Here is a 13983-nt window from a genome sequence, read left to right on the forward strand (position 1 = left end):
AACATTTCATTAAAACTTCAATTGATATCATTTTTTTTAATTTTCAAATTTTTCGAGTTAATTGATCTTCAAGGGCCAATGAATTTTTTCAGGCCTTGCAGATATAATACTGCACCAATTTCAGAAACAAATTTCGTTTATGAACATATTTTTAAAATAGGTATATTTAAAGTGATCAAATTTTGGCTTAGGAGTAAAAGCTTCAAAGTTTTGTCAATGATTATATATTTGTTTAGTTTGTTTGATTGTTTGTTTCTCAATTTTTTTAGATGGTTTTGTTTGTGTTTTGGCTGTATCGTTGAATTGATCTGCTGGTCAGCTAGAGTAATTCTAAGTTTTTAATTCTATTCTTTGAATTGTATTTCAGGACTTGTCCTGCTATGTTTTTTTACTTCTTCTAACAGATTTTCGCTTCGTCTTACCCTGACTTCTTGCGATTGACTTTTGCATTGACTTACCTCACTCAAAATAAGACTTCTGAACTCACTTATGGAACTTTAAAATTTATGAACATTTACCTGTTAAAGCTCAATAGTGTGCATCTAAGTAGTGCCAAACATTTATGCCCTAATTCTTGATTATTAGAGTCTTGAGTTTTTGATTTTGAATATTAATTTTTGGATCTTCTCCGTTTTGGCCCCTAGTACGTTATGTGCCCCAAGTTACAGAGCACGCGCCATTACATAGTAAGTCGTTATGTAAAAAATATTGCACGTGCATCTGAGTGGTGCAAATAATATGCGCCCACTAAGCTGAAGGGGCACAAACGGAAGAGATTCTAATTTTGAAAAGCTATTAGGGATTTCTCCTTATAGAGCTTATGTGTCTCCTAAAGTTGACAGTCAAAAGTTAACCCAAAATGTCCAGTGGTCTATTAAAGGACTGGTGTTCGATCTGTCTATCTAATCTCTTTAGTTGTTTCAATTCATGGAAGGCACCAAGCGTCTATCGCGGCTATTTTCCGGCAATCTGCTGGCTATGTTTAATTATTTTATTGATTGAATTATGCATTGTATTGAATAGCGTCACGGTCAAAACAACGGTCAAAAGAAACGGGATAAGCCGATGAAGCCGGGACATACAGACTTAAAATTTAAATACTTAGTTTGTTAAGCTAGCGAAGTTCCTTAGAGTATAGTGCTAACTAGTATTAGTAGTACGTTTATTGTCTTGACTTCAGAATGCATTCAAATAAAGCCTCGAAATATAGTGAATCGGCAAGGGCGATCAATATAAACGGGATAGACCGATAAAGCCCGGTCGTTAAGCAATAGTGTTTTAGATTATCGGGGTCTATTAGAGCAGTTCGTAGCCGGCATTAATATTAAGCCTTATATACCTCAGTTGAGAAGCAGAATAACTACCAGACCTCACCCAACTAATTACCCCTCCGCCAAACCTACATACCATCTGCCCCCATGCTCCCAAAAAACCTACCTACCCATGCCTACGCGGGAGTTTTGGTTTCATTTTTTTTACTCTCAATCTGAGTAGTGGTATATAACCTATATTGATGTCATTCGAAGCAGCTTAATGAACTTCTGAGCCATCTGCATAGATTAGAGCTCCCACTCTTTGTTCGCGATTGGTTCTTCCGACGTTAGTCGGTTGTGTTTATTATACGTCTACTATTCGGTCTCTGTCTACTACACTTCGATGTCTGTGGGAATTTTTTTGGAGTTGTCAAAAATTTGATCAAAGCATTAAAATTTGTTTTCATCATACAGCGTGAGGAAGTAGTAAAAACATTACGCGCAGCAATTAATTTGATTTGTATACAATTTATACTCCAACGTAACATGGAAGGAGTTGTGGAATGATTTGAACAGTGAAGTCAGCAGGGCATGCATAAGTATTACCATCAACATTCAAGAAGTCTTTGTTCATTCTGTGATTGGTTTCTGGTGGAATTTGAACTCTAATCTCTTTGAAGTCCATTCCGTGATAATTGACTAACCCTTCTAAACTCTCTCCAGCTACAAATGGATGTTCTCTCTTGTGAAATTTCAACATGAATTGGACAAATGTCTGGAAGTACCTAAATTTGTTATAATCGCCGCTTATCATAAGAACAGTTCCAAAGTTATCGCCACTACTATTACCACTAATCTGTTTTCCATTGATATCTTGTAGCCAAATTAGTAAATCACGCAAGTTTTTATCGATTGTAATTTGTCGGTCGTCTGCAAGAGTCACCATAACTGTGGCCTTGTAAGGCTCGGAATGGTTGAACATAGCTGATAGGAAACCAAAGGGCATTTTGATGTAGATTGGCTTTGTGCTTTCTTGAGACACTTTCATGGCATCCACAGTTCCACCGTATCCTAGGCACACTATACCTAGCATGTCAAAACGTCCTTGATCTCTGATGTTTGGTTCTGATGTTACTCGATATCCTCGAACTCTCTTGATGTTTCCCAGAACTATTCCCGCAATTGCTGAATCGTTACTTATTCCTCCGTACCACTCGAAAGCCAGGCCATTGCCAGTACCGACTGGGACTATCCCAAAGATGGGAAGTCTGAAGTCTTTTGGGTCTGGGTAACCAGCCTTAGACCACAATGCATTGACAACGTCACGGAGACTGCTGTCGCCTCCGACTATTATGAGAGCATCGTACGAGTCCAGGTCTAGTCTCTGAGCGATTGCGCCCAAACTGTTATAACCCTCTTTGTCAGTGATCTGGTGCTCAACACATATGCCAGCATTTGATAAATGGGGTTGAACTTGACTTGTAAACACTTGAACTCCTTTTCTATGCCCACTGCTAGGATTTACGAATGCAAACACTCGCTGCTTTGATCTGCGATTGGCTGAGTAGTCGTGGAATGTTTCAATGAGTTTCTGAACTGTTTCTGATGATTTGAAGTGGATTTTGCTGTCAATGATTTTGCTTTTAGATACATCGTAGTGGACACAGTTAACAGATGAATCACCGATTTGGTCTTGCTTGAAATAAAGTGTATGATCTAGTTGAATGGTAATTTTGGAAATTGTCAAAATGTTATCCGCAATTTTAACATGCTCAAATGTTGCATTGACTGATGGTGATGATGGTTTTTGGGAAGCCATTGGTTTTCAAAAAATTAATTTCCGCTGTTGACTTCAGTATGTGCTAAATTTAGAAAAACTGGGAAAAATAAAACCCAACGTACGAAGAACCGTGTAACATTTAAGAGACGTTAATGTAAGGGCTTACGTTATGCTTGCCTTGGCAGTATAAACTAATGAATTCGTGTAGTGTGGAAAGAAGGAAAGGTCCGTTTCCCGTCTTGACGCGTTAATATGAAAACTGTATTGCAGCTACAATTGAGAAAAGGAGGAAAAAGACAAACTTGTATTTTAACGGCTGAGCGCATGTAATGCAAGTCGCAGCAGGGCAGCTACCTTAATGAAGAAATAACTCGTTGTACATTTGTAAGATTGTCCATTTGTGTTGTCTCTGAATTGGTTTTGAAGGTTGTTTGAGGGGGTTGATTTGAAGCCTACTTTGCATCGAAGTTGTACTGGTACCTCGATATATGAAGCTGATGTTAAGCAATCATTTTATCTTAAAACAAATAAGTTGGTCCATTTGAGTGCTGTAATCATTGTAGAGCTGTCAAATATGCAAAGCTGTAATGGAAATAAGAACGAGAGGTTTCAATATCAACATCAATTTTTGTATTTGTGGGCAATACTTAAGCATCGTTCTATCCAATTCGGTAGAGCAAGTGATTTTTTTTTCAGGTGAAAATTAAATTAAGAAATTTGCTAAATATGGATAAAAAGGTAAATTGATAAAGCATCATAGTTGTGAGCTGAGCGTAGCTATATTGCGGTGTTCCCGGTCTTTTACAATTCAAACTATTTGAATTGTATTGTGCTCTGTCTTTTTCCGACTCGAAGGGAAGTATTGGAGAGGTGGCTTTTTAAATCAATTTTGTTCGATTGCACTACTTTTCCGAGCTTTTTCTGCTATTCTACTGGCTATCTTTTTAGAAATTATTTTACTGTTTTTGTTTTTATGTAAGTCACTATTGTCACCTTTGATTTCTTTCTTACCTCACTCAGTGGCAGCTGAATGGAATTTAGAATTAGTTCAGCCAGTTTACGCAAATGTGGTCAAGGCCAGAAAGCGAAACAATAAAAACAGGATAACCCAAGAAATATCAGGCACTAGGACTTAATTTTTATAGACTTAGTGCATTAAGCTATTAAAGTTCCTTAGAGAATACTGCTAATTGGTAGCAGTGTTGAGCTTATTGTCCTCCAATTTAGAGGCTTAAATTACCATATTTATTCAATCTAAGCTAATGAGACTCTGGAATCTGAGACTCCAATGGAACATTTTTGACACTTAGAAAAAATAGGCGATCGTCATATCACGATTATAAATCAACGATTATTTTACAATGGTACATTTTAAGGATATCAACATGTAATATTATATATTGATTGCGTGTCCAATTTTGATAAAGGTGCAACTGAGTATCAAACTAAAAAAAAACGAAATCTAAGTTGCGGTGTTGTATTATGTACTGATTCCGAGGACGCGTAGTGTGTCAATATTTTCATAAAGTGTTTTTATTATAAGTTTGATTTTGCTGCAAAGATGTTGATATTCAGGTGATTTATTAAATCAATTATACGCAGACTTGTCCTTCTATGTTCTTTTAAATTTGTTTTACTTTTTTAATAGCCGCCCTCATCTTCTCAGCCGACTATTATAGCGCTATTATATAGCCGAATGTCCAGCCAGGAACATCTGCACCAAGAAACCGAAATTCTCGAAGTCAGGCGACACACGAGGCTATTATGCGTTCAACAACAACTCTCCCGCTATTTACCAGCCCACCCAGGCCACCACATTATAACCAGGCCGAACCCCCCCAGACTCATAAAAGAATCATTGCACACCCGTTACAACAGGTATATCGAACCATACCTTGATGAAACTGAAGATAAAGACAAGATAACATCCAAAGAATACCGAAAGATTCTGAAGAACATGCATACAACAGAAGTCAAAGACGCCATCAACAACTATGAGCCGTCCAGGGTACTTGCCACTGCTGCCCCCATGAAGATACATGACAGTGAGAAAACACTCCCCAGAGGCAGTAGAAGGCAACGCGCGCAACTCCGCTCTGGTTTCAGTCCGCTTCTCATGACCTACTCGGCTAGGATCAACAATGATGTGTCTGAGACGTGCCCCGACTGTAAACGAGAGCCACACACAACACAACATCTTTTTAAGTGCCCGATGAAACCCACCAATCTCTCCGTGAAGTCACTTTGGACAAGACCTGTGGAAGCAGCTAAATTTCTCTCGCTCCCACTCAACGACAACACCGCAACATCGGACTGAGGCAAATAACAACATTATAGCGCTCCTATTCTTTTACTTCGTCGAATAAAAAATGTTTCCCTTTACCTCATTTTGCCGCTTTTTAATAGCCGCCCTCATCTTCTCAGCCGGCTATTATTGCGCTCGTATTTTTTTTACTTCGTCAAACTTTTTTTCGCTTTACCATTTTGCCGCTTTTTCGACATTTTGCGTGAAATCTTTTTGACTTCTCTAGGCTAGTTTCTCTCTTCTCTCATTCTGCTAAAAGTGAATTTGAACATCAGTTGCTAAGCAAAGCAATTCAAAATGAACAGAGTGGGTATAAAAAATTGAAGTCAGAAATAGAAACGGGATAAACCCATAAAGCCCAATTTTAGATGCCCGCTATTTGAACGTCGTTCCTATAAGTCTTAGTTACCACCTCTAATGCTTATTGGTGTTGATAGTAGCCCCTGTAGCCTCTCTCTAAGAAACAGAAGTATGTTCAACTACGAAATGCCATCAAAATAAATCGGACTTAAAAAATATTTTTGTACAAAATCTTTTTTTTAATATGTTCTATTCGTTCAATCCCAATCATGCTTATTGCAATCAACGGCGGCTATTTTCCGGCAATCTGCCGGGTATGTTTCAACATTTTGCGTGATATCTTTTTGACTTCTCTAGGCTAGTTTCTCTCTTCTCTCATTCTGCTAAAAGTGATTTTGAACATCAGTTGCTCAGCAAAGCAATTCAAAATGAACAGACTCAGTATAAAAAATTGAAGTCAGAAGTAGAAACGGGATAAACCCATAAAGCCCAATTTTAGATGCCCGCTATTTGAACGTCGTTCCTATAAGTCTTAGTTACCATCTCTAATGCTTATTGGTATTGATAGTAGCCACTGTAGCCTCTCTCTAAGAGACAGAAGTACGTTGTGTTCAACTACGAAATGCCATCAAAATAAATCGGACTTAAAAAATGTTTTTGTACAAAAATCTTTTTTTTTCAATATCTTCTGTTCTTTCAATCCCAATCATGCTTATTGGAATCAACGGCGGCTATTTTCTGGCAATATGCCGGGTATGTTTACAATTCAAAGAATTTGTATTGTATTGGTGCGCTGTCTTTTTAAGATCTGTTCCCGCTTTTTTCGGCTTTTTCACGTCAGTGAGAAGTCAAATCAGAGTGGTGATTTTGGTCAGACTGGAATAGTGAAGGGAGTGAAAAATGGAGTAGGTTTGAGGCGTAACTGTTTTCAAAATGCCTTTAATTTGGAGTGAGAAATTGGTGTGAGTTTGGCGGTTTTTGAGATGGATTTTTTTGCAGGTGCGTCAATTGACTTCTGTTTTCAGAATTTCCTCCCCTTCAGTCCTTTTAAGACGTTACATATGTGTTCTAATTGAGCCCGTTTGCCTTTGCTTGAATTCCTTAAAGGGCAGCTAAAACTTTTTATGACTTTACGGCTATTTGTTGTTATAAAATAGTGAAATTTAGCTTTTTAAAAATTGTCTGTTGTCTTATCACTTGGTATCATCAATGACGGGTCTGACTGCTAATAGAGTTGTCTTTCTAATGTCTTTTCATTTAAGCACATTGATGACAGGTCTCTGGTTCTGCTAATAGATGTTAAGATTATCGATTTTATCGTTTTTGTTCAAAGCTAGTGCTTTCTATTACTTTGACGCTAATTGTTTTCAATAATAATTATCGATTTGTTTGAGTTTTTCTTTTCCTTTTTGTCGTCTTAACTTGGTCTCATTATTAACAGGTATCATTGGTTGCTAGAAAGGTTTCAATTAAAGCAAGTCTTTTCAGTTCATAGCTATTGCTTTTTATGACTTACCCGCTTGTTATTTTTTTTTTAAAAAATCTTAGATTTTTTAGTTTGCTAGTATTTGTTGTACTTATTGCTGTCTTATCACTTAATCTCATTGACGACAGGTCTCATCTGTTCCTTGAGGACTCAAATATATAATTGTATCCATCAGTAGCTGTTGCGTTCTTTGACTTTTAAGTGTTTTCAAAAATTTTTAGCCAGTTTTATTGCAATTTTTGGTTATTTTTGTCGTATTATATAATATTATTAATGAGAAGAGTCATCGACATTTAATGACAGGTTGCTAATGAGAAATAAAGGAATATAGTTGGCAGTTTGAGTTCATAGCATTTGCTTTTTGATGTTGATCCTGTCTAACAGCTCATTTGCCTTTTAAAGCGAGGTTTTTTTGTCAAGTCATAAATTAATACAATTCTTTGAACTGTATTTCAGGATTTGTCCTGCTATGGTTTTTTGTTTTAAAAAGTCACGATTTTCACGTTGGTCTTCTGCCTTAGCTCACCCACGGTTTCTTTTGAACTGAATTTAGAATTAACTCAGCAATATTAGAGACTGGCTGGATTAAGCTATGAAAGCTCAGAAGCTTAGAGAATACTGTTAATTTTTTTTCAATTCGAAGAAAAATCAATGGACAATTATCTTGGTTATCATTTGGGCCATCAAATAACATATTAGTGGTTTATCTAATTTAATATTAGCAGTTCGTTTCTTTTCTTCACAACAAGAAGTAGGCCTTTATTACAATATGTTTTTGTTCTCCGCACTTGGGTCAGGTAAGAACGAAAACATTTGATTGGAGGCCTTAACATAGCTAGAGGTCTTTCTTCAGGATACATGCTGTTGTTTGGTTGATGACATTTTCAAATTGAGCCCATTTTATTTAGGTTGCGCGCACAAGCATTATCGTCAATTTGATTTAAGTTTGATGCCCCCACTCTTTGGGTGACAAAACATTAGAGCGCTAATAATTGTCGCTAAAATTTGTTGTCTCTACTGATGACATATAAAAGATTTTTGAATCCCTGCGAGTAGACATTTAGTCTACATGTACGCTGACCTCTCATTTTTGATGATAAATATTTGATATCTTTTCTCCGATTACAACTGGAACGTCAAAATATTACTTCAAGGTATAAAAGATCCATCTTCATAGCGAAACTCCATAGATCTCCATTTAGATCTAGTTCCTCTTATGCACAGATTTGAGGCCCTTAGGATTGCAAAATTCAATCTCAGTTTGACCCAGTTCTTGATAATGCTGTAAGGTTTGTCCCATTTTGAAGCGAGTCTGTCCGACAATCTTTGAGAAAAATTTTGCTCTCTCAGGCCATCATACTGTTAACTGTTAATTGTGTTTATGTTAAGCTTCCACTTAGATGTTGAACTCACCATAACTATTAAATTTAATGAATCTACGAGCTAAATTAGAACTTTTTTGACGTCAATTATGTTTAACTCTGTTTCACTGTTTCAATGCAAACGTCCATCATTGGTGTCAATGTCGGCAATGTTTTTTGGCAATCTGTGGGCTATGTCTAATCATTTGTCCGCTTGAACTTACCAATGATTGATGCACTCCTACTTGGATAAGAAATGCTTGTGAATCGTTACTCATACTTTTAGATTTTTGTTTACTTTTCCAGATAACAAGTATTTATTGATTCTATGGCACTTTGTTTTCACAGCAAGAACGCTTTTTGCTATTTTCTGAGATTAGACTTGCCTTGCGTTTCGATTGAGGAGTGATTATAAGAATTTATCAAACAGTTTTGCCTGTACTTAATAAATGAGCAAAGTATACTGTAATGGTAAAGAGAAATATTTTGCTTAATGTATGTATAACAAGAGCCCGGAAATCGGCGTCTCTATTTTACTATTTTTCTTGCTTAAAATTTGCTTTTTTCTTGCTTAAAATTTTTCTTGCTTAAAATACTATTTTTTCTTGCTTAAAATACTATTTTTCTTGCTTAAAATTTGCTTTTTATTTACTAAAGTAAATAAAAAAAAGTTTTTTTTTATTTACTTCCTCGAGATTTACTTCCTCCTACTTCTTTGGCACTTTGTTTTCACAGCAAGACTTTTTTGTTTCGTCATTTTGTTGAGGCCTCAAGTTCTATGATTTTGCTTTCGGTACAAAATTGTAATAAATGAAATATTTCTATATATAGGGCTAAAGAACCAAACTTGGTATTGTAGTTTTTATGTTGCATTAACTAGTTTGCACATTAACTTTTTTGAGTTGGTCACTTTGTCAATGGCTCCAAACAATTCTCTTTGCTGGCAACAGTTTTTTGTCTCGATTGGAAAATGGTTTGAATGTGTTCTATGGAATCAGTCAGTTTTCGTCTACTTTCAACTGTAAACTTTATGGATTGATCAGTGATACCCTTGTGGAAATCCAGGTTTTACAGAACTATTGTCGTTGGCGACAAATATACAACAATAGGGATATACATTTTTGAAGTGATGTCAAATTGGTTGTGCTGAAATTTTTCAGTTCTTTTCAAAGGATTACAATTTCATTGCACGCTTTTCAGAGCGTTTTGGAATAATTGAATGTTGATGAATGAGAAATAAACCTCCCTCCTCAGGACAAACTTTTTTCAGGCTGTGAGGTGCGTGGGAACATGTATGCCACACAGTCCAGTTGAAACAAAGTATTGCAATTATTTCAGTCCTTCAGGCCTTTCATGGTTTTGTTGTCTGATCATTTTTCTAGTACGGAATTGAAGTTTCGAACATGATATTGTGAGGTTTGGGTGACCTATATAGTTGTCATTCAGATGGGCAACTGAACTTTTTTCGTGGCCAATCACCAAAATCAAAGCCATTTTTCGGATTCTTAAATCATTGTTTTGGATCATAAACAAGGTATAATATTATATGAAGACCATTAGTGAAGATACACCCGCAAAAAGTCTCCCATTTGAGAGCAATTTGTCCGACGTTGGCTGTTTACTTTTTCCAAATTAGATTATTCTTTGTTTTTCTGAGCTTGCTACAGTTTGATATATTGACTGCTATTTTGTGTTAGATCTCTAATGAAGAGGATTGGTGGTAACTCGAGTGCTCTGGAGGACGAACTTGAAGTGCTCCTGGTTGAGAATGGGATCACGTGGGATGTTCAGTTCCCTCCTGGGGTTGAGGACTGTTGTCGAGAGATCTTGGGCGTGAACAGTGGAGCGGATTGGATGCCATCTGAGGAGGATTTGAAGAGCAGGAGAGATTACCAATCGACCACAGTGGTCAGCATCGATCCACCAACTGCCAGAGATCTGGATGACGCGTTACACTGTGTGGAGATAGAAAAAGGATTATACGAGGTTAGGAAAGGTGTTTCACTTGACAATGTTGCTGTCAACTCACTCAGTTTTTATGAAACAGGTAGTCCACATAAAAGCACATGTTCATTCTTTTTTTAAAATGAACCGAATGAGTTAAGTGGGTTCATTTTAGAGCGGTTCAAGCTAGGTCACCAAGGAATCAGTTGTTAAAACAAGCAGGCTTAATTTTATATATACTTTGCGCGAGAGTATGTTTCCAGAACTATGTGATGTGATATCGAGGTGTCCAAAATCAATACACTATCAAAAATAGAATCTTGTGCTTCCGACGAGATACGTAGTACTTGCCAATTGGTTCAGAATTTAGAACTAATCAGTACAAATACGTGATTAATAGCCGCACAGCGATAGCTGGGGCTATTATTGGCCTTCTCTTGGTTTTTTTACGACTCGAAGAGGAGTATTGGTTTTCTTAAGGTTTTTTTTTTTACCGGAAGTACTATTCGTTCAGACGCTGTTTTGACCTAAAATGTGAACTAATTTTTTCTGAGCGAGAGAAGTTTTTTGATCATGCGCTGCGTTTAGTGAATGACGTTTTGACTTTGATAAGTAGTTTTTGACTGAATGTCACATATAGATAACCGTTTTTTCGTCTAAGTGGCTCATTTTTTGCTTGAAATTTGGTTTTTGTAGAAATGATTTTTATTCGATGCTATATTGAAACGTATACCTTGGAAATTAATAGCATAGTCTTTTGCAGAGCCTGAAAACGCGTTTCAAGTTCAAAATTGGCATCAATTTCTTGATTTTTTAATTAATTTTTGGCTTTTTTCCTATTATTTTCTTCATTTTTGGATCTTTTAGCCGTATTTTTGTCAAAAATCAGTCAATATGACAATTTACCGTTGACAATTTATATACTCAATGCCTCTTTTTACCTCGATGTAATTTTGTTTCATAAAATTGCTCATATGCTAATCCGGTTTTGGTAGTTTTTTTCTGATTTTTCTTAGTTTTTTGTCTGTATATTGGTTTTAATTACTATAAATAGTCTTTTTGTGCAACATTAGGGGCTTTAATTTCGTTTCAATAAAAATGTCAATAATTTTTTAGCGTTAAGTTTTTGAAAAACAGTTAAAGTTTTTTTTATAAATGCAGTTCTAAAAATTTTTTGACCTTTTTTTGCAAAATGTTTCAATGTATCGTATGTTTGACTTCTGCTTTTTCTTTTTTTGATCTGTTCAGGAGGATAGATTTTTGTCTCGGATGACTCGTTGTCTTTTCGATGTCTCGAATGCTGAAAAATGAAATGGTGTTAGTTTTTCTTGTTTTTTAAATTTGATTTTTAAACTTTCAAAATTTTTAAACTTTGATTTGAACTTTCAAAAACCAAAAATTAGTCTTTTTTACGGTGTTTCTTACATTGTGTTCATATTGTTCACATTCTAGCTTGTGTCATTCTAGCTCTGTCCTGGCACCTACATTTATACTGGTTATATTGATTTCAGTTATTAACAAATTGAATGATTTCGGCTTTTTCTTAGATTTTCGGCATTTCTTTGGGTTGCAATTGATTTCATTCAACATAAGGCAGTACTAAGAGTTTACTAGAAAGCCTCTTTCAGAATTTCCACTTATTACTTTTTATTGTATTTTTTCCGGACTTGGTATTGTTCTTAAACGTTTTTTTGCCTTTAAATATTACTCTGTTGCTTTTCTATGATTATTTTAATTTTTGAATTAGTTTGAAATCATGTTGTCTAGCATATATACAACAAGAAAAAAGTGTTTGTAGTTTTTGTCTGAATTGCTGTGATAAGAAATCTAACTGTAGTAGTTTTCTGATTCTTAACTTTGAGCATTATTTGAAAAGTTATTATTATCTGCCGTTTGCTTTAGCGATCTTTTTGAAATTAGAATCATGAAATATTTGCGGGCAGTTGATAGCCCTGTCAGCTTGTTGAAACTATCAGTATTTGGACTATCCTAATTACTTTGCACTTAACCTTACCAAACGTTTTTAATAATAAAAATTTTGCGGCATTTTGTTTCTCTTGGTGACAGTGGTTTAAATTTCACCAATTTTTAGATCAGACCGGGGGGGGGGGGGGGTTAATGAGTTTATGGTTGAGTTTATTAAAGAAGGTAATGGTTTCATCTGCAATTAGGGTTTTGTCAAGTTGCTACGCTTCGAGTCGCTTCCGGAATTCTTCCGGCTATGTTTTTATTTCGTCGTCATGATTTTTGTTACGACCATATGACGTCACAGCCACTTTTTGTTCATTCGTCCATGCAATTTCAACTGAATTGCATGCTTGACGTCATTTTTCGCTCTTAGTGGAGCGAGTTTTTTTGTTCATTTGCGTGATTAAATTTTTGGTCACACTTGACTTACCTCACTCTCAAAAATGACTTCCTCACTTTGAAATTGACTTTTATTTACTTTAATTCAAAGAGATAAGGTCAAATGGGTGTGTGTCACTCTGAATGAAGGTTATTTGAGATCAGCTAATAGAGGCAGCAATAACTTATACAGATTTTCAATCAAAATATATCAGATCAGCCTTCAATGAAAATACAGATATTTTTGGTCTGTCTTTTTACTGTTTTTTTTTAGACTGCCGATCTACAAATCTATTGCGGCTATTTTCTGGCAATCTGCCAGATATGTGTTGAATAAGTACAGTACTCTATATTCTACTGCAAAAGGTTCTTATTGGGCTGCATTGTATAATCGAATCTACTGTGTGTATAGGTTGGAGTACACATAGCAGATGTGAGTCACTTTGTGAAGGAGGGATCTGCTTTGGACGACGAGGCATCCATGCGCACCACCAGTACATACATGCCAAATAGGGTCATCCCTATGCTGCCTCGTGCACTATGTGAACACGTATGCAGTCTACAGCCAGACAAGTCACGCCTCGCATTCTCCATTGTGTTCAGACTCAATGACGAGGGAGAAGTGCTGGACTACTGGATAGGCAAGACTGTCATCAGATCGTGCTGCCAGATGAGCTATTATCATGCACAGGTGCGCACATATGATGATTTCTTTTTAATGTACTAGTACCAGAAAATACATGATTTGGTATATGAGTGTTCCAGCCTGTCATTTTGGCGAACCAGCTGTTTATCTCATAGCATCATATCAGTAGTAGAAGGGAGATGAACCAATTAAATTCAAAAAGAGTTTATTGCACGTCAAACTGAAACTCGCTTAACATTGTTAATTGCTCTCAAACAAAGTTTGTAGTAATTATATTAATATTTTTTCATGCATTTTTCGCACCTGCGATTTTTGGTCTGATAGTTTTTTTTATTAACCATTTGACATTTCGTCCTCAGGAACGAGTTACAGAAGTGAAGCCTGGAGGGCAACATGTTTCCTGGAGCCTTGTGGTTTACTAGTCTCTAAGTATGCAATTGACCAAAAGTGCTGAGGAGACAAATTCATGGTCTCGACAGTTCCATTTTAACCCCCCTTCATATCCCTTCAGCTCATTCCATTCATCAGCCCGCACGCTCAACCCCCCCCCCCCCATCCCAGC

The 13983-nt window shown here is 36.3% G+C and overlaps 1 protein-coding gene across 1 annotated transcript in view; it reads left to right on the plus strand.

The window, feature by feature from the left end:
* LOC142345787 (DIS3-like exonuclease 2) overlaps window positions 1-13983 on the plus strand; it is a 93403-nt gene that overhangs the window by 44169 nt on the left and 35251 nt on the right. The window contains exons 7-8 of the mRNA XM_075398132.1: window positions 10183-10471; window positions 13188-13466. Coding sequence (XP_075254247.1) covers window positions 10183-10471; window positions 13188-13466 — 568 coding nt within the window. The remainder of the gene's footprint in view (window positions 1-10182; window positions 10472-13187; window positions 13467-13983) is intronic.

The sequence above is a fragment of the Convolutriloba macropyga genome, chromosome 9 (genome assembly GCF_964194025.1).
Source record: "Convolutriloba macropyga chromosome 9, txConMacr16.3, whole genome shotgun sequence".
Lineage (NCBI taxonomy): Eukaryota > Metazoa > Xenacoelomorpha > Acoela > Convolutidae > Convolutriloba > Convolutriloba macropyga.